The following is a 21,316-nucleotide window of genomic DNA, read 5'->3' as shown; positions in this document are numbered from 1 at the left end:
TTCTTGTACACAAATGACATGAAGGCACACAACAACATTAACACGAATATGAACCGAATGGTTTTTAAAAGAAATACCCCATATTGCTTGGAAGAAATGTTTTGGATTTCAGATTTTGGTGGGAATCTTGGAATAACTTGTATTTGCATATATGTGCATAATGAGATATCTTTGAAAGTATGTCAAATGGAAGAAGTAGCAAGCTTGTTTTCTACTGTTCCAAAAACTAGAACACAGAGCAATGGATTGAAACTAAAAGAAAAGAAATTCCACCAAAACATTGTTACCCCATGGACTAGCCCTCCTTCACACCTAGTCATTATTTTATATCAGTTTAATATTATAAGGGATGTTTTGACCATGTAGCTACAAAAGGCACCCAATATGAATAGCCTGCCCAAATAAGGAGATCAAGTAAATTCAGCTTGGAAGCCCTTGTGCATGTAGGCAAAATTGGACCATTATGACAAATAATCCCATGAAGCTAACAATACCAGTGATGGCCTTCCTTTTTCATTGCAGAAGATGCAATAATTAAAGGCAAGGCTGAGGACTCTGCATCCCAGCTTTAATAATAATAATAAATTTTATTTGTATACCGCTTTTCCACAGATCAAAGCGGTTTACAACCATAGAAAACCATTACAACCATAAGGATCAAGAAGGACCATATTTTAAAACCAATAGTCTTTTACAGTTGCTATGTATGTCTGGTATTTGAACCAATCTTGAGGCTCCAGGATAAAAGTGAAAAGGAACTGCTTAACTCTTCAGTATTTCTCACATACTTAATATTTGAACAACATTGTTAGCTATAAACAGTTGACTTTATAGTTCAGAATTGCACTTCATCATTTCATAAATTATACTAATAATGAAATCCCAAATGAGTATGGTCTCCACCTTTGTTACAGATCTACAAAATAAATGTTTTAAAACTATTGGCCACTATTTAACAATACATGAGTGGTCAGCAAATGATTTTTTTCACAATTCATGAATGGAAAGGAATAGTTCCCTGTTCCAGTTTCCAGGAAGGTAAGCATGGTCATAGTCAGTTCTGCATTTTAGTCACAAGGTGCTTCTCGTTCTCTGCGATGGAGCTTTCTCTTGCACACAATTGGATGTTTCTTGCACACAACTGTAAATGCCATACAGAGAATGCTGTGGAAATGGTATTGCTTTGGAATCTGCAGCTTTAAAGCAACTGTTTCAGGATAACACCAGTGCTTGGATTTAAAAGCAGTGGGGCAGCCCAGCTGAGGAACCAGTGAATTCTGGAGGATCTGGCGGGTGATGTGAAACCCCCTCTGCATCACAGCTGGCAACCTTTCACATTCCAGCAAGCACAGGGAGCAGGGTCAGCTTCTCATCCAAAATGTTGGCACATGGTATTGGTATCAATCTAGTGCATTTCACTTCTGCCGTAGTCCCGTGTGCCTTCCTGCAAAGTACTGTGTTTAAAGCTGGGTGATCAAACAACATGGGACTCGCCTGCTATTTAAAGTAACATGTTCTCTTTACTATGTGCTTGAACAATAAGCCTGCCTCAATTTTCATCTGCAACATTTTGGAGGCAATGCTAGGAAGAGAAACTGATTTACCAGTGCATGATTAATAGGTTCAGTTGTCATTACCAGAGGATCAAGGCAGCTACCAGGACACCTGTAGAGTGTGGCATGTTATACTTTCTCTACACTGGAACTGCTGCCTGATCTAGAACAGGATTCCTTCCAAACTAAGATATCTAAACAAGGCCTCCTCACAAATGAGTAGTACAGAAAAGGAAGGGTAATCTACTTGAGCTCTGGAGTGAATCTTGTACAGGATGAGGCAGAAAAAACCTTCACCTTCAATCCAGTCTTTTAAAAGCATCTCCCCTTTCATCCCTATGCACTAGGGACTTGGTTAAATTTCATTCGATAGCATCCCAAATCTCCCAGGTTCTAGTCATATGTGAAACTGTTCTAGGAAAAAAATCTTGTTTTGGGGCCTTGGTTTGCAGGAACAGCCTCATGTCAATATTTATGTGGCAAATGCATTATCTGAAGTGGTAATCTATAGGCAGAAGGAAAGTCTTGAAGGCCCTCAAAAGAAACATTTTGGTTGCCTTGATCTAATCCTGCCACATCCTTGTCACTAGCCTTTTTTTTTTCAACATAAACATTTTAAAACTGCATTCCCTTACTATAACTGTCTGGTAAATCTCCTAGTCCTGCATGACCTGAGAAAGGTGGTACATATGGCAGTGACTTCAGCAGGGTCTAATACAGGCCCAACTAAAGGCTAATCATACTTGAAACTCCACTCCTTGCTCAACCCCAAACACATTCTGTTCAGATGCATCTGTGCATCTGTCCTCGTATCTGAGCAACTCTGTGTGGAACTGGCACACAGGAGGCAATTGCTTGGCTTGACTGTTGCCACTTTCTCATCAGTCACAAGAGTCCACAACCAGGCCAGTTTGTATCTCAGGCAGCCAACAATGAATGAGGAACACCAATTATTTTTCAGTTCACCACCAGCACATTCTCCTGTAATGGGGTTCTGCAAGCCGGAGGGGGGGGGGATGTCAGGAAGAGAAAAGAAAGATCAGTCAGGCCTTGTGGCCACCTCTCCCCACAGCACTCCACACTCCAGACACTAGTCCTCTGCTTTCAAAGAGTTATTATAGCATTTGATATATATATTCTGAAGGATCAGCCCAGACCCTCTGGTGCATTTCTGCCCCTGACAATGAATACAAGAGTGTTGTGTCTCACTTGGAGATATTAGCAGGACATGCGTGTTTGGGGAAAGGCTTGGCACACCTGCACCTCCATTATTCTGGCTCCAGCAGTTTGCACTAAATAACCGACCTCCCTAGCCAATGGAATCAGAAAATGTGCTATGCCCCTGGCAACAATATCCACACCTCTCTTTCTCTCTCTTTCTCTGTCTCTCTCTCACACACAAATATATTGGTTTTGGTCCCTAGCTTCTGGCTGATATCTTGGCTTTCAACCTTCCAAGTGCTAATCGGTCACCAAGCTTCTTATTTCCCTAAGTGACTCCGATGGGGGAGGGTGGGAACAGAAGGAAGACTTAGGTACTTGATCCTTCTGCAGCAAATATGAAGCCTTCCTGTCCAAACTGCCTGAGCCCAAGGAAAATGACTGGAGGGAAAGGCACTCACCCAGATCCCTATTTCTTTACAGACTTACCGCTCACAGCAGCAGAAGATAGAGCATGAAGAAGTACTCTCCCTGCGGAACTTCCCAGATTTAGGGCTGTCCTTGCACTCGGCTATATAGGCATGGAGCTGTGTGACAGTTGTTTCTCCCTCAGATTGATGCTGAAAGAACAGGAGATGTGAGGGGCTGCATGAGGCATTTGTGGCAGAATCTGATAGGCCTACCAACAGCAATGCTTCCCAAGCTGTTTAATGTGAGGGAGCTGCAATTTTTCCCCAAGGTGCCAGGCTCAATACCAAATGTGCCCATTAACTTTCCTAAAACCTCAACATAGACCTTCAGCCAAGAACCCCCACCAGTCCAGGGACTTTGAGTAGCATGATTCAAGAAGACTGAACGGGACAGCAACCAGGATGCTGAAGGCAGCTACAGGAACCCTGGTAAATCCAAAAAGTCTTTGTGGACACATACTAAGGTAATATTAGAAACAGTCCTTCCTTGCTATCCCTATCTGTACTGCAACTCAGATAACACTGGATGAAGAAAGCTATATAAAGTCAAGTCCTAGAATGCAGTACTTCTTTAAAACACTTGAATGAAAGCTACTCAGTTCCAGCTCTACAGCAGGACCAGAGGCTCACTGAAGGACTAACCTTTATGGTCTCATAAGAGCCAGTGATGAGTGCAATGAAAAGGCTGAGCACCATGTAGATGAAAAGGCTGATGAAGGTGTACAGATAGAGCTGGCTGAAAAGCCAGACCAAGTAGTTGCTCTGTTCCATGGATGCAAAGGTCACAAACATGTCATCTCCATTGATAAGAGAGAAAAGGCACTCTGAAACCATTGAGAGGGTACGGAACTAGAATAAAAAAGACCAAACACAGAACTGATGGGAGGAAAAATCCTAAAACTAGAGATAAAACACAAACGGTGGGGGGGAAAACAGGCAGGTGACACTTTTAGCAGGACATTGACTAGGAATTAAAGATAGTTCCTCCATTTGAAAGGTAAATTGACTACAGCAAATTCCACAAAATAGGAGCACTGAATGTAGTTCTTCCTGCATACTTCAGAAATGCTACTCCTATTCCAACACCCCATACAAGACTGAATCTTGTAACCCAGTGCAATTTGAGGAAGACTCTCTAAGCACAGACTCCACAGACTCTCATGCATCAATCACCTCAACTGCAAGAGCAGATCTGACAGCTCAGCTGAGCACCAAGCCCAATCAAACTGCAGTGGGATGCAGAGCCCACAAAGTGTGCAATTAATATTGAAAAACATGCATTTATATGTATATACTCTAAGGTCACCAGTCCAGCCCTCACTATAGGATCCATACTTCCAATGTAACCACTTCGTCTTTTTCAGATTGGAAAAATGCAAGGTGTTTGTTTAGGTCAGATGCAGGAAACCCCTAAGCAGGGTTATGTGTTCCTCAGCTGATACCAAATCCTTCTGTGTCCTTCAGGCATTTGAGGAGTTGGTAAACACTCAACAGTGGTCTAGGAAAAGTCAATATGGATGGTGCCTGAAATGGAGACTTGCCACTTCTGTTGTCTATCTAGATGAAGCTAACAAATGCCATTGGCCATTTGGCCTCCTCCTCATGCTTACTCTTCAAAGATCTAGGTAACCAGCTTCCTTCTTCAAGGATGATGGATGTTAATTGTGATGACAATGTTTTGAAAGATGTCATTGGTTTGTTTTTACACAGATATGTCCTCACTGGTTTCCCCCCTCTGCACCATGTCCAGCAACCCATGCTTCCTTCCCCATATACCTTGACATGGTAGGGTCCAAGCACGATCCAGCCACAGAAACAGTAGCCCAGGTAGATGACTGCCACACAGCAACAGAAACGGATGACGTTGGGGAGGGCAACCCGCATGGTGACAATAAGGATCTAGGGTGACATCAAGCAAGAAGACTCAAGTCAGAAAAAGGAGTCCTGGACTAGGGCTGTGTGACACAAGTTCAAATTCCACATCAGCACTGAACGTGCTAGACAGCCTGGCTAAAGTCACCAGTTAATGAAAACTGAAGTTACAATACAGTGGAGTTCAGAATGCATCATACTGAGAGGCCCAGTGTTCATTAAAAAAAGAAAATAAAGGAAATCAATCATTTCAGATACAGGGTCTAGGGGGAGAAGAAAAGTGCTCAGCTCACATTATACTTCTGGAAGAAGCTGAGATAGCGCATGACACCAACCCAGACCAAGAGTGTAGAGGTGCCCAAAAGGATGCCACACACATCATAATTGGCAAAGTTCTGCAAGCAAACAAAATATTATGTATTATGCAGGGCTGCTGGGTAAGTACCAGCAGATATGTCATGAGCAGCTCACTCTGTGTCCCAGCATCAGAATCTGTCTCACAGCCCGTCTGGCCAGTTCCTTACCTTGGACTCAATCCCAATCTTCATTATGGTCCCAGATACAGTCATGATGTCGCTCACCACAAGCAGGATGTACCAGCCATTCACAAATTCCATGCGGTCAGACAGGCAGATGTCTTGGTTGTAGCAGCGTTGGAAGAACTGGGTGAATTCCTGTATATGGAAAACAGGCCTCCAGTGAGCTTCCCCACTTGACTCCAAAACACAAAACTCTACTCTACAACCCCTTTTCCCTTGCTCCAAAGGAGAACACACCTAATTGGGCTAATCTGCCTAAAATTTTAGTGTATTCCTATTGGACAGTTTTAAATTTTTGGATGCTTAATCTCTTTTTATGGGTTGATCACCGTTTTTATGATTGGGGGAAGGGTTGGGGTTTGGGGGTTTTTTTTTAATTGAAATTTTTAATTGTTTGATGTTTTATTTATACTGTTGGAATCTGCTTTGATTCCTTTGTGAAAAAGTGGAATATAAATTATTATTATTATGGCTGCTAAACTCGTATTAAAGCATACTTTTGAGGAGAACGTGGAGGGTATCTTATGTGCTTTCCTGGCCTGATACTTCATCTCCTGCTAGGCCAATAAAATAAGCAGGGAGCAGAGCACAGAGGGACTCAGCCTTTCCTTATAAGGAATGTTTATCATAAGAAATAAAATCACTAGGAATAAAATTGCTCTGGCAGAACTGACCTCAACCTCTCCAACCAGCAACACCACAGTCTAAGAAATCAGGTGTGGTGGCCATAAACACCACCTTCTTATACAGCAACTACTAATCAATATATATTGGGGAGGGGGGGGAATGACAGACTCCACCCCAGAAAGAGAATATGGCAGGGAAAGCTTAGAAAAAAGGAGAAGCAGCTGCCCTCTCAGGTCTACTCCAGCCTTAGGATGTTAAAGACTGAAAAATATTTTGGGCTTTTGCTTTGTATAGATGGGCTAGACTTGGTCAAATATGTCTGCAATTTATGCCTAAACTGATGCTGGTGGGTTTGTGATGCCCTATCCCAGCAGCGCTCACATGCTGCAGCAGAAGCCCCCTGACGATTGAGCGGGAACACAAGACGAAGGACAGCACACAGATCAGGAGCACGATTACATCAAAGAACATCCGGAAACCATTATCTCCTACAAGAAAGGAGGAGGACAGTGGTGAGCAATATGCAAAACAATGCAGAGAAGAGATACGATAATGTTCCCTATGTACAGAAGTTACAATCGAAACAGGCTTGATCAGAACATGTAGGCAAGAGTGAACAGACAACAAAAGTGATGACAAGATGGCACATGGAAAATGCCAGGTGGAATTTGAACAAGCACCCTGAGAAAAATGAAGGCTAACTAAAGTAAACGAGGAGGAAAGCATGGTGACTCTCCCCGAGTAAGCATGGGTAGAGTGAGGAGGGGGAAAGGGGAAATGGACACAGATCGAACTGGAAGGGCTGGACTGATAGAGCTTCACTTAGCCTAAACTACTCAGGACACAGAATTTGGAATCTCTGAAAAGATGTGACTGTCAAATAAAGGCAGGTCAAAGTAAGAAATGAAGATGAAAATAAAATAGTAAATATGATAATGCTATTATATAAATCTGTGCTGTACTTGGAATACAATGTGCAGTTTTAATCCACCCAAAGCTTCAGAATGTCCACAAAAGGGATGATTGAATGGATTTGTGATGCAAACTTTAAGAAAGGCTGGGGCTTTTGAACTGAAAGAGAGAGAAAAATAACTAATAGACAGACAATGTTAAACGTTTAAAATTTATCAACACAAGATAAAAGTATTGATGCACTAAAAGGCGAGATCAACATGGAGTGAAAATATTATCTCAGTGCACTAGAAGGTGAGATCAGCCCAAGAAAGTTAATGCCAAAACATTGATCTATAGAGTACATATTAAATTTATTAAGTTCATAATCTGAGTAGCTTTAACAACCAATTATCCAATTAATAGACAGCCATAATAAGAGACAAGGCTCAGTGGGTTTATCAATGAGGTATGGCATCAGCTATTGCCAGCTATGCTGAAGATGGGATGAGCTATGAGGAACCAATCTTCATGTTGGAAGGTCCAGGCATAGTTATTGTGCTAATGTGTACTCTGGCTTTTCTCTCCAAAACAGGATTCAAACCAATCACTTCAAAACAGAGGTTATGATTGTGCCATATTGCTGCCCCATGTCCCTTCTGGTACCTTTGCCATAGACACTGGGGTCTTTGCACTCCTGGATGCTCACTTTGTTGTCCAAGTGGATCTTCACACGGCCACTGTGTGCTTTGTTGTCTAATGTGATCTAGATTAATAAAGAAAAATAAGGGATGGCTGACAATATACCTCCCACCAGAAGCAGCAGACATGTCAGTAGCCAAAACATCAGAAGCCCTAGACTTACATCTTTCTGTTTTATAGTCCAAGAAGTGGATGAAGAATGTTCAGACTCGGAAGAGAAGGGCAAAGACACCATCTCCTCAAACAGAGATACTCACTGTGATAGAAAAGGTGTAGCAGTCTGGAATCTCATTGTTGATTATTGTTTGTATGTTGATGGCTTTCAGCTTGAACCGGATGGTGACATTAATGAGCCTGCCAGAGACAAGATGGGGAGAGTCAGCTCGATCTCAATCTCCCACTACATTTCATAGGAGTGTGAAAGCAGACATAATGGAGAACTTCTCTTGTCAGGAAAGCTTAAGAAAACTTAGCTGCTTAAGCAGTAGGGGTGAGGGGAAATGAGACAATGGCCTAAATCTGGTTGCCAGATCCAACAAGACTAGATCCACACAATCAATGGGATTTATAGTAACCATTGTTCAACTTAATCAGTGGTTAACATATTAACATGGTTGACTAATGGTTGACTTAACCATTCAGCAATTGACTGAAAGAGTCAGCCCTTGTTGGGAATAGTTACTAAACAGTAACATCACTGTTCAAATGCACCAGAAATAATACAGTGAGATAAGATCAAGTTATTTATGGTGAAGGCTGCAAGATGCTAGCTGATGCTAGCTGATAAGTGCAATTTGTAAAATTTCTAAATCTATAAAGATTTAAAAACAGTAATGGAGACATGGAGTCTCAATTATTTAAAAGTAACACAGGAAGAAAAAAAAAACCTTAAGGATTTTACATGTGACTTCTTGGATGGACACAGTCCCACCAACTATCCCAAGCTATAGCAAACATTTAAAAAATGGCTATTACTTGTAGAACTTGAGAGTAAAATTTCTGTAGCTTCGGTCTGGCTCCACAAAATCTGGAAGGGACTCTTCAAGGTCCAGCGAAGAAGGTATCTTCCCTGGGGGATCCACACCCAGGCACTCTACAGAGAAAGGAGATACTTTCACATAAAGGCATGTGAATGCATGTGCTTGCAGGTACTGATATCAGAGTGTGTGTGCATGTGTATGTGTGCGTGCGTGCGTCCAGAAGTGTGCACACTTCCCATACCAAGTTTCAACCATCACTTTTCATACTACAATACAGAGCTTGGAAAAGTTACATTTTCAACTACAACTTCCATAATCACCCAGCTAATATGGTTATGAAGTCAGCATGAGTAAAAAAGGTTCCAAAACATAAGAGACAAAACTACAGTTCAGGAAAGGAAAAGTGAATGAAGCAAGTTCCAGACTCTACAGAGAATTGTGCTACACTATAGAAAAAAAACCATTTGCCTTTCCTTTAAGCCTTACTGTGAGATGCAAATGGGTGAATAGGTTGCAAATAAGGGAAAGAACCATTCCCATCTCTAAGGGAGCAGAGCAGGTAGGATCCCTGGGGACCAGAGGAAGGCAGTTACTTACCTGTGATAACCTCAGGGTCAATGTTGAAGGTGTCATTGGCAGGATCAATACTCCCTTTACGGTAATAGTGCTGGCAGAGCATGAGGGCTGACTGGTTAACGCCATGGGCACGCACATAGGCATAGCGACCAACTGTCTCATTCTGAATGGCCAAATACTGCAAGGAAAATTTGCCATCATCACAGCAGTACAGTTAGTTCCATCTGCCCCCTTACAAAATCCCACAACCCACATATTAGCACCACTGTGCCCCTTTTCACCTTATCTACGGCATAGAACATGTGGTTATAGACATCTGACTGTGTATAGACTGCGTGGGTATCCTCTGATCCATCTGCATAGTCCTTTAGGAAGAGGTGATGGAATGTAATAGTGTTCTCCTCTTTGAAGGTCACCACCATTTGGTTACTGAGGCCAAAGAGGATGAGCTGTAGAAATAGAAACCAGACAACACAAACCTAGCTAAGGAGAATGCAAGAACCTCAACTCTGTGAATCCTGATATATCAGACCATCCCATGCCTTTCTGTGCTTGGGAGCCAATCCTGTCAAGGAATTGAGACAGTTGCAAGGAGAGAAGAGATAATGTGTTCAAGTATCCTATCATCTCACCCTGGGAGCATACTTTGAGATTTACATAGAGATGGTCCCTCTAGGAACTCACTCAGGGCTAATGCCCTCACTGGTCTCTGAGTGAAGAACAAAAATAAATGAAGCATTAAGTTTTGGGTCTAGTAACACTGAGCAAGATTAAATATTACCCTTCTGTTGTAAGAGACTCCAGATGCTTCCCAACACAGCTTTTAACATATAATCATCCTTCCTTATTCATAGAATTTTGTAGGTCTACATGTTGTCATTTTCCATTTATAGATCTCAACGTTTTTAATTGCTTCTTCTGCCTTTTTGCTTACTACAGAAAATCTGTTAAGACAGGGAAGACAGGTGCACACTGCATTTTGGTTTATTAATGCTAGGTGCCTTCTATGTGAAGGCACCCACAGCCATAGTCTATTGTGACAGAATATAGAAGAAACTCTGTTCTGAAGGCAAAGGAAGCCAGTGAGCCATTTTTTTCATGCCTGTCTGACTTCAAAATGCTGATATTGAATCCATTTATGTTTGGCATGCCCAAGTTCTTTATTTACATTGTCATGCTGCTTAGTCACTGATGCCAAAATGGAAAATACATGTCTTGTTGTCAAATACAAGATCTATTCCAAGCCAATGAAAGAAAGTATAATAATGAGTTTGCCTGGCCTCTGGATAGCTCAATCCAGCAATTTGCTTTAATGTATTCTCATGTTGTGTGTATAATCATATTCTCATGTTGTGTGTATAATCATACTCATGTTTCTCCACTGCACTTCTATGCCTCCTCCTCTTCTGCATTACCTCCCTCCCAACTCAATCCCAAATGCAGCAAAGTAAATACCTGCTTTTGAGGGTTTCTAAGGAGCTGTCTGCTGCTTCTAAGTTCAGAGCAGAATCTCAGCTTCCCATTGCAAAGAGGTTCTGTTTCTCTCTTTGATAACAATCCAAACAGCTTAACATAATCAGTGGGCATACATGGGACTAACTAAACAGGATCATGCTACAAAATGAATAAAATAGTATCATTTGGCCCCCAGAAACTGATTTAGACAGAATAAACTGTTCTTCCATAGCAACTAGTATGTGTATTAGCTAAAGGCTAAACAGAGCCTTAAACAAACTCTATGGAACCTTGAACACATCAAAGTCTTGTGAAAAGGTACTCATTAGTACAAATGTTATGAAATAGTAGGCATGCCCTTTGACTCTGGCATTACCAATGAGCTCATATGCTAGTTTAAATTTAAGAGCTGATTGTTCAGTCACTTCACTATTTAAAAAAATGCTAAATGCTAAAAAAAAGATAGATTTTTTTCTCTCCAAAGAACTTGAGTGCTAAATTTTTAAAAAGTTCTTCAGACAACAGTGACACACAGGATTGCTGTTTTTAAAAAGCGAGTATCTTTACAGCTTGGTGCTACCACAGTAATTTTGATCATCAAAACACTAGGCAGTTAATTGTCTGGGTAAATTATAACCAGAGCACATCCCTGACAATTACCAACCTATGCAGACAGATTTGCAGAATGCAGCACCAAGTATAAGTGTGGGGAACTAGTGGCCCTACAGATCTTTAGGATTTCAGTTTCCATCTGCCTTGTCCAACAGTAAAGGACTATGCAAACTGAAGCCTAACATATATAGAGAGTCAAAAGTTCCCAGTCTCATCACAGAGGAAAGGAAGAAGCTACCCACAGAAAACTACAGTGGTACCCCGGGATACGAATGCGCCGCCTTACGAAATTTCCGGGTTACGAAAAAAATCCATTTAAAAACAGTTTTCCGGGTTACGAAGGTTATTTCGGGTTACGAAGAAAAATTTGGTGCTTTTCGGCGCGATTTCACACGGAATCGCGGCTTTCGCTATTAGCGCCTATGGGCTTTTCGGCTAGCGAAAGTTTCCGGGTTACGAAAGCGGCGGCGGAACGAATTAATTTCGTAACCCGGGGTACCACTGTATTTGTTTTAAGGTGTCTGGATAGCCCTGTTATCAAATTCACCTTGCACCTCTCCCAGGTTCTCCCTTCCTTACATACCTGGATGGTGACTATTATGATCTTGATCAGCTGCAGTACTAACTTGAATGGCTTCCGACCTTTGGCACGAAACTTGTCACAGGGGCTCATGAAGAAATACTTGAGGCGCCTGCGGAGTTCCTCTTCTTCTGGTTGAAAAGAAGGAGGCCTTAAGCTTGGCCTTGTATCTCCATCTTGGGACCCATAACAATTCACTGAGGTTAGCAACTTCTGTGTCTCTAAAAGGAAAAAAATAGAACAAGGTCTTACAATCTCAGCTTCAAGGAGGGAGGGGGGAGTCCTTCTCTCTCATGTGATCCCTAGATTTCCTGTGATTTAATCAAGTTAAGAGTTATAAGTGTCTACTACCATCAGTTCTGCTATGTACAATAATCCCATCTTTATTATACAATCCCTCCTAGAGAAGCAGAAAATCAACACTTAAAAGTTTTATAACTTCACAGTTTTCACAACTTGCCCCCTCCTTACCCATCTTGGAGTTGCAAACTCAGCTCTTATCAGCTCTCTCTCATAAGACCAGCTTGTGGCTTATTAGTGTTTCTTCATCCCCTTCAAGGCACACAGTTGGTCAGGAAGCATCTATAAACAGGCAAACCAGAACATATGTGTATGTCTTTAGATAGGCCACATCAGATTATGATTATACATAGTGAGTCAACCAAATCAGTTCCAAGCAGAGACAGGCTTTGCCACAAAACAAGTGATTTCATTGCTTACATCAAGCAAGGCAAAACCAACACTGCTGTCATCTGACCCCTCTACAGGGCATAAGGAGAAAAACACACCAAGTATTCCCATGGACACAGCTTGGGAAAGTTATGTTTTGGACTATAATTCCCAGAATCTATCACAGTGGCCAAGATGGGTGACAGTTGTAGTCCAAAAGTAACTTTTCCAAATTTTGGATCAGCACAGAAAGCAATGGCGCTCAGTGAGAGAACCCTATGTTTCCAGCTGGTAGTGAAAAGACAATATTGCACATCAGATCCAAACTGCTGACTGGCACAGATGCAACACCCTGCACAATGAACAAAAGAAATTCAAGTGTTTTAAGATCTCCAAAATGAAAATTCACCACATGGTAGCATTTACATTCTTCACTGGCACAAAACTCAAGATACATCACCTGCAAGGCTGAAGGCAAGAGGGTTTCTTAATGTCAGTGAAGACTGAGCAATCATTTATTTGTTACATTTAAATCCCACCATTCTTTTTGGGAACTCCAAGCGGTATCTATGTCCTTTCCCCGTATTTAACACTCTTTCTTGTTAGGTTGGTGAGACAGAAATAGTGGCTTAGGCCATTTTATGGCTCACAGGAGATTTGTACATAGACTCAACAGTCCGAGTATTATACTGAGCATTATACTACTACACTGGATATAAAGAAATGGCATCTCTGTGTCCCCTAAACTACCAAGATTTTTGTATGCCTGACTCACTCATTTCTCCTTTGAGGCTTTTCTTTTACACCATCAGTGTTACAAGGCTTGGGAGCAAAGCAAAAGACTTGGTTTCAATATATCTCCCAATCAATCATGATCAAAGGACAACATATCTGAAAATAACGATGATGTTTTAATAAAGTTCTTTGTTGGCTGCCATAGCAGCCACCAGTCCCATATTATTGTTTGAAACCATGACATTCCATGTGTTTTAATAGGATTGTTTTTAAATTGTAAGCTGATTGATACCCCCAAATAAACAAAGAATGATAAGACTGCCATTTGGAAGAAAAAATTAAAGGGATCTTTGTTTCCCAACATTTCTCCCTTTCAGACCAAGACAGCAGCATAGTTTCCTTGCTCTTGATGTCTCTGAGGGCGTATATGAGTGTGTGTCTATCCCTGTAGGAAAGACAACAGGCATCTATAATATTCTACATTTAAAAGAGGTTGGAATTTGACAATAAATTAGATTACCTGAGTATCACACTAGTACACTACCGTCTATTTGGTTAGGAAGACTTAAATCTAGGGCTGAGTAAACAGCTGAGGTGGGTGTGGGTATCAATTTTAAGCCCCTCAACATGCCACACCTTGCCATTTTAGCCAATTTTGACCATAAATCAAAACTAGAAGATTAACATTGCTAATCTTTCCGGAGTAAAGTGTGTATGTGTGTGAATTTGACTTGATGGTTTAGGACTGGGAAATGCAATTTATAACTTTGGGGCACTTTGGATCTGAAAAAAAATGCATGTGGGACTGGGGAATGGGAGGCCATAATAAAGCCTCTGGGGCCACATACTGTCTGTAAACAGGCCACATGATTTCCCCCCAATTAAAGGGGTGAGGCTCAGTCTATGCCTCTACCATTCTTTCCTTTTGGCCTCCACAGCTCTTTAACCCCCTCTCCCCATTTGTGGATTGGCCTATGGAACAGTCATGTGGCATTGCTAATCTTTCCGGAGTAAAGTTTAAGGTGTCCTCACCACTTGATGGCATGGCTGCAAAGGCTGTTGGACTTGACGCCCCCAACAACCAGCAAGCATGCCCTTGTCATCACTTGCAGGTGGGGGTGAGCAAACTCCTTCCAGTGTATTGAGTCTGAGCAATGTTCCCAGGTTTCAAAGCTATTAAGGCTGGGATTTCTGTTCCAATTCGCATCTGAGTCTAAACTTTCCAGAATCTCATCTGAAATTGAAAAGAAGTGGGTGGGCGGGCTGTGGATACACAAATAAAATCCAGTGGAAATTTACTCTGGTGGCTCCAACTTGTAAAGATACTTGCTTTTTAAAAACAACAATCCTGTGTGTCACTGTTGTCTAAAGAATGTTAAAAAAATTAAGCACTCAAGTTCTTTAAAGAAAGAAAATCTATTTTTTTAGCATAAACAAACCATACAATATACAAATAACAAACAATACATAACAATGCAAGACCTATAGTAGAGTACAAACAATTAAATTAACACCATTGCAAACAAACTAAAACTGGACACCCAGCCTTCGAATCAGATGCATAAATATTTCTAGAAATTACACGTACTTCTTCATTTTTGCTTAATCTGTATTTTCACTTCTGCCAAATCAGTCTTCCTAAATCAAACTCAGCATTCAGTCCCCGAAATGTACTTGCACCTTCTTTCCTCTTTAAATAAAAGGTCCCCTCCCAGTCTTTCAAAATAATAATAATAATAATAATACCCTATATATTATCAAAATATATAGTTTGTCCAATACAGCTATCCCTATTCTCTGTCATTTAGCATTTTTTTTCATAGACTATGAAAGTCTGAAGTGGCTGAACAATCAGCTCTTAAATTTAAACTAAGACATGAGCTCATTGGTAATGCCAAAGTTGGAGGGAATTTCTAATATTTCATACTATTTGTATTAATGAGTACCTTTTCAAAAAGCATTGATGTATTCATGCCTCTTTTGATGCTCTGGAACAGGCATGTGCCTATTGTTTAAGGCTCTGTTTAGTCTGCAGCAAAGACATTTACTAGTTGCTAGTGAAGAATAGTTTTGTCTGTCTAGCAATCATACTGTAAGGAGAGAAGAAAAGAACTGACATTTCATAGAATCATAGAGTTGGAAGAGACCACAAGGGCCATCCAGTCCAACCCCATTCTGCCATGCAGGAAATCCAAATCAAAGCATCCCCGACAGATGGCCATCCAGCCTCTGTTTAAAGACCTCTAAGGAAGGAGGCTCCACTACACTCCAAGGGAGTTTGTTCCACTGTCGAACAGCCCTTACTGTCAGGAAGTTCCTCCTAATGTTGAGCTGGAATCTCTTTTCCTGGAGCTTGCGTGTAATTCAGACTCATCAGAACCTGGGAATGTCTAGCTCGCTACATACAGTAATTATCTCTATTAAGTTATGATGCCACTTATTATGCCAACAGAACAAAGAGCTAAATTATAAGGTGCTGCACTACATGGATTTGGCAGCTAGGTACAAACACAAAACACTGGAAGAACCCAGAGATTTCATCTAAAGACAAACTGATACTAAAGATGACTGGAATGGACAAACTACTTGTTTTGGTAGGACACTGAATTATTTTTTTTAGACTGGAAATCTTTTATCCTATACTGTATTTACAGAGGAAAGAAGACGTATGTAAATTTGTGGAGTTTGAATACTTAGCTTTACTTAGGAAGATTGATTTGGCAGAAGTGAAAATACAGAGTAAGCAAAAATAAAATACTATATGTAATTTCTAGAAATATGTATGTACCTGATTCGGAGAGTGGGAGGCCAGTTTGGGTTTGTTTGTAGAGGTGTTAATTTAATTGTTTGTGTTGTATTATAGGAATTGTATTGTCATGTAATTTATCTGAATGATTTGTTTATGGACTAGGTAAGAATATAATGTACGTTATGAACAACATTCATCCTGTCCTCATCTCTAGGCAGGATTGGCGTCTCTCTGTTTCTTTCCTCCATAGCAGTGATTTCCAAACTCTGGTCTTCCAGGTGTTTGGGACTTCAGTTCCCAGAATCCTTGGTGCTCTTGATCAATAGTCTAGGATTCTGGGAGCTGAAGTCCAAAACACCTGGAAAGCCAGAGTTTGGGAATCGCTGCTCCATAGGATAGCAGCAAACATGGAGGGTGGGGAGCAAGTAAAACTTCCTTCCTTGTTGCCCCCACAACTGCTTGTGTGTGTGTGTGTGTGTGTGTGTGTGTGTGTGTGTAAGTGTGCATGCCTTCAAGTCGCCTGTCGAATTATGGTGACCCCATTAATTTATTTGGGTTTTCCTACACAAGGAATAATACTTGGTAGTTTTGCCAGTCCCATCCTCTGAAATATAGCTCCAAAACACACTGCAGAGCTTTGATTGAGAGTTCCTGCATGTCAGGGGGCTGGGCCGAATGGCCCTTGTGGTCTCTTCCAACTCTATGATTCTATGAAATAACCCAGTTTGAGACTGCATTAACTGCCCTGGTTCAGTGCTAGGGAATCCTGGTAATTGTAGTTTGTTGTGGCACCAGAGCTCTATTACAGAGAAGGCTCAATGTCTCACAAAACCACAGTTCCCAGAATTCCCCAGCACTTAGACAGGGCAGATAAAACAGTCTCAGACTGGATTATTTCTGCAGTGTGTTTTGGACCATAGTCTACATTCACTGTTGGTCTCCCATCAAAGTACTAACCAGGGCCGAACCTGCTAGAAACAGAACGGTTGAACACAGGATCCATCTACACTGCAGAATTAATCCAGTTTGACATGGCTTTAACCGCCAAGGCTCAACGCTATGGAATTCTGGGATTGGGCAGTTTTCTGAGAGATTTTTAAGCTTTCTCTGTCAGAGAACGCTGTGCCACAACAAACTGCAAACCCCAGGATCCCACGGGATGGAGCCACAGCAATTAAAGCAGTGTCAAACTGGATTAATGCTGCAGTGTGGCACCAGCCTGAGTTCCCTTCCTTTCGTACCATTCACTTATAAAGAAGTCTTTTGATGGTCTGGAAGAAAAATGTGTAGCTCCTGGACAAGAATGTCTCCAAACTCACAAACCTTCAAAGCTGCAAGCTGCGCATTCATTCTGGGAAAGCAAAGCAAGGCAAGGGCCAGTTACTGGAGTGGGGTGTCGTGGTTTAAGTGGTGTACTCTGAAGACCCGGGTTCAATTCCTGGATCAGCCATGGAAAGCCACTGGGCAAGTGACACTCTCCCTGCCTCAGGATGGCCATGGCAATCCCCCTCTGAAGACACTTGCCAAGAATACCCTGGGATAGGTTTGCTTTAGTTGGAAACGTCTTGAAGGCACACAACAACAACAACAACAACAACAGTGTTAGGATATTGAACTGAAGGAGGCTGCGTTGAGTAGTGGTTTGAGTGTTGGACTGCAACTCTGGAGACCAGGGTTCAGGTCCCAGCTCAGCCATAGATCCCCACTCACCTTGGGTCTGAGCCACACTCTCTCAGGGGAAGAAGGCAGTGGCAACCCCCCTCTGAAGAAAACTGACTTATGGCGACCCACACATCCTTCTATGTATGGCCATGAAACCCACTGGGTGACCTTGGCCAAGTCACACTCTCTCAGCCTCGGAGGAAGGCCATGGCAAAGGCTCTCTGAACAAACCTTGCCAACAAGAAAACCACAACCCCCAAATGGAAAGCAGATGCTCAGCATGGCAGTCCCCCTTTCGCCTCTCACCTTCGGAGGGGAACCCTGCCGTGAGGCCCAGGAGGTGCTGCTGATGGTGTTGCAGCGGACAACATGGATCCCTTCCCGGCCGGCTCCGGCGCCGAACGCCATCAACAGAGAGAGTGGTTCCTCCTCCTGGCCTCCATCCGGCCGGTCATGGGACGCGAAATGGCGCCGTTGTCACGTGGGCCTTGGAGTCACGTGAGGGGTCGCGCGACCTTTTGAAAATGGCCGACCGCCTGAGGGGAAAAGAGAGAGAGAGGGAGAGAGAGGGAGGGAAGGGAGGGGGAGGGGGAGGGAGGAAGGGGGAGAGAGAGGGAGAGGAAGAGAGGGGGAGAGAAAGAGAGAAGGGGAGAGGGAGGGAGAGAAAGAGGGAGAGAGAGAGGGAAGGAGAGAAAGAGGGAGAGATAAAGGGAGGGAGAGAAAGAGAGAGGGAGAGAGAGAGGGAGAGAGAGGGAGAGAAAGAGAGAAGGGGAGAGGGAGGGAGAGAAAGAGAGGAGAGGGAGGGAGAGAAAGAGGGAGAGAGGGAGGGGAGAAAGAGGGAGAGATAAAGGGAGGGAGAGAAAGAGAGAGGGAGAGAGAGAGGGAGAGAAAGGGAGAGAGAGAAAGAGAGAGGGAGAGAAAGAGGGAGAGAGACAGAGGGAGAGGGAGAGAAAGAGGGAGGGAGAGAAAGAGGGAGGGAGGGAGAGGAAGAGAGGGGGAGAGAGGGAGAGAGAGAGAGGGAGGGAGAGAAAGAGGGAGAGAGGGAGGGAGAGGAAGAGGGGGAGAGAGAGGGAGAGAAAGAGAGAGAGGGAGAGGGAGGGAGAGGAAGAGGGGGAGAGACAGAGAGAGAGGGAGGGAGAGGAAGAGGGGGAGAGAGGGAGGGAGAGGGAGAGAAAGGGAGAGAGAGAAGAAGGGAGAGGGAGAGAGAGAAAGAGAGAGGGAGAGAAAGAGGTAGAGAAAGAGGGAGAGAGAAAGGGAGAGAGAGAAAGAGAGAGGGAGAGAGACAGAGGGAGAGGGAGAGAAAGAGGGAGGGAGAGAGGGAGGGAGAGAAAGAGGGAGAGAGAGAGGGAGGGAGGGAGAGAGAGAGGGAGGGAGGGAGAGAGAGAGAGAGACCATAATGGGGGCCCAATATAAAGCTCACAACAGCATCCATCGTTTTTTGTGGGTCTTTACTCCAGAACAGTGGTTTCCAAAGGTGCCCACTGTAAGAGATTTTGGACTTCAACTCCCAGAATCATAGCATCATAGAATCCTAGAGTTGGAGGAGACCACAAGGGCCATCCAGTCCAACCCCATCCTGCCATGCAGGAACTCTCAGTCAAAGCATCCCCGACAGATAGAATCATAGAGTTGGAAGAGACCCCAAGGGCATCCAGTCCAACCCCATCCTGCCATGCAGGAACTCTCAGTCAAAGCATCCCCATTGACAGATGGCCATCCAGCCTCTGCTTAAAGACCTCCAAAGAAGGAGACTCCGCTGCACTCCAAGGGAGTCCAACAGCTTTTACTGTCAGCAAGTTTCTTCTAATGTTGGGCTGGAATAGCTTTTCCTCAAAAGCCTTAGCCATGTTGGCCATGGGATAAGTCTGGGATTCTGGGAGCTGAAGTCCCAAATCCCTTAATAAATAGCACTGCTCGGGGACCACTGTTCTAGAACATGGCCACATAGCTCGAAAAACCACAAAAGTTAAACCCGGTAGATATTCAGTCACCTCACACAGGGTGGACTTGAACTGCCAAGGAGGACAAGGCACCAACAAGCGGAGGAGGGCCTTCGCGGATAATGGGAAACATGACTCAATAAAAAAGCTAAAAACACTCATATAGATATTCATTCACTTCGCACAGGGTGACCAGAACCGCCAAGAAGGACAAATCACTGACAAGTGGAGGGCCTTCGAGGAAAATCAAGGACATGACCAAATACAAAGCTCAAAACACTCCTGCATTCACTTCATATCAGGTGACCAGAAGTCTTCCTGGCACTGCCAAATGGAGGGCATTCAAGGAAAATGGAGGGCATGGCCCAATAAAAGCTCAAAGCTCTTATATAGATCCATGCTGTGCTGGCCAAATGGCCGTAATAAAGTTATTATTATATTATTATTATAGATTCATGCTCAAACTGGAGGACATTTGGATCAGTGAATCCATGGATAAAGAATCGGGATACAAAGAGCTGACTGTCCAGCACTGGGGAAAAGGGTTGTAAGTAGTGAGAAATGTGCTACACAGTTATTGCACTATGATTCTATTTGGCCAACCATGGTTCCTTCCTGCAAAATCCTGGGATTTGTAGTTTAGGGGGGAGTATGCAGAATGGTCGTGATGCCTCCCAAAACTGCCAGTCTCAGGTTTCCAAAGGATGCAGTCAAGACAGGTAAAGTGGAATTATAGTGCTATAATTGCATAGTGTGAAAAAGACTCAACTCTTCTTGTGTAGGAAAAGTGGGCTGTTTTGTTTTTTATTTTATATATACAAAAAGTGCTTAATATGGCTGGATTAGTTAACAACAGTCTGTAGGGGAAACAGGCTAAGAAAAGTTTGCTTTTTCATCCTAACCCATTTTAATGAAATCTGTCCATCTGAATTATTATTGTTATTGTTATTATTACTGCTACTATTACTACTACTACTATATTCATTTATATCCCACCCTTTCCCCAAAACTGTAATTCAGAGCAGCTTACAATATTAAAAAACAGTACAATTATAAACTTATGAAAGTGCTACATTAAAACAAATAAATTATTACAGTTACAATTATTGTAACTGTAATAAATTATTACAAATTAACTTAAATGGTTTCGAATTGTTTTAACTGGTTTAAAATTGTCTCAGCATGTCAAACGTTTTATATTGATTCCATCAATTTTATTGCACACCATCTGGAGGTCCCATGATAGAGAGCAGAATGTTGTTGCTGTTGATAACTGCCCTTGAGTGGACCTCAACGCATCTCCAAGACCCCTTATCTTCCACTGCTCTGCTTAAATCGTGTAGGTTCATATCCATGAGCTTCCTAATTGAATCCAGCCATCTGGTTTGTGGTCTTCCTTTCTTTCTGCTGTCTTCTACCTTTCCCAGCATCATTATCTTTTCTAATGAGTCATGTCTTCTCATGATGTGGCCAAAGTACGACAACCTCAATTTAATCATCTTGGATTCCAGAAGTATTTCAAGGACCCATGTTTTTGTCTTGT

The 21,316-nt window shown here is 42.6% G+C and overlaps 1 protein-coding gene across 4 annotated transcripts; it reads right to left on the bottom strand.

The window, feature by feature from the left end:
* Nucleotides 1–491: 491 nt before the first annotated feature.
* Nucleotides 492–18,351, bottom strand: LOC149323506 (mucolipin-1-like). 4 transcript variants are annotated; one of them, XM_089489082.1, is made up of 16 exons: nucleotides 18,140–18,351; nucleotides 15,369–15,512; nucleotides 12,490–12,600; nucleotides 12,022–12,239; nucleotides 9,653–9,820; nucleotides 9,393–9,549; nucleotides 8,791–8,908; nucleotides 8,073–8,169; nucleotides 7,780–7,879; nucleotides 6,604–6,710; nucleotides 5,581–5,730; nucleotides 5,350–5,451; nucleotides 4,961–5,083; nucleotides 3,827–4,033; nucleotides 3,204–3,334; nucleotides 492–2,547 (listed from the first exon to the last, which is right to left on the bottom strand). In XM_089489082.1, exons 3-16 carry the CDS (start codon nucleotides 12,491–12,493, stop codon nucleotides 2,511–2,513), a joined length of 1,719 nt encoding a protein of 572 aa, XP_089345208.1. In that variant the 5' UTR covers nucleotides 12,494–12,600; nucleotides 15,369–15,512; nucleotides 18,140–18,351; the 3' UTR covers nucleotides 492–2,510. The 4 variants fall into 4 exon arrangements, with proteins under 4 accessions (XP_089345208.1, XP_089345207.1, XP_089345206.1 ...); XM_089489081.1 differs by lacking the exon at nucleotides 15,369–15,512 and adding an exon at nucleotides 14,455–14,656; XM_089489080.1 differs by lacking the exon at nucleotides 15,369–15,512.
* Nucleotides 18,352–21,316: the final 2,965 nt, after the last annotated feature.

The sequence above is a fragment of the Sceloporus occidentalis genome, unplaced genomic scaffold (genome assembly GCF_023333645.1).
Source record: "Sceloporus occidentalis isolate IW3139 unplaced genomic scaffold, rSceOcc1.0.p SCAF_1, whole genome shotgun sequence".
Lineage (NCBI taxonomy): Eukaryota > Metazoa > Chordata > Lepidosauria > Squamata > Phrynosomatidae > Sceloporus > Sceloporus occidentalis.
This window is presented reverse-complemented; position numbering and strand designations above follow the sequence as displayed.

Excerpts from the sequence above, each read along its gene's own strand:
- LOC149323506 (XM_089489082.1), bottom strand. Across the intron at positions 8,170-8,790 it reads TTTACTCTCAAGTTCTACAA|GCTCATTAATGTCACCATCC; the intron begins GTAATAGCCATT and ends TGTCTCTGGCAG. Across the intron at positions 3,335-3,826 it reads GCTCTTATGAGACCATAAAG|CATCAATCTGAGGGAGAAAC; the intron begins GTTAGTCCTTCA and ends CTGTTCTTTCAG.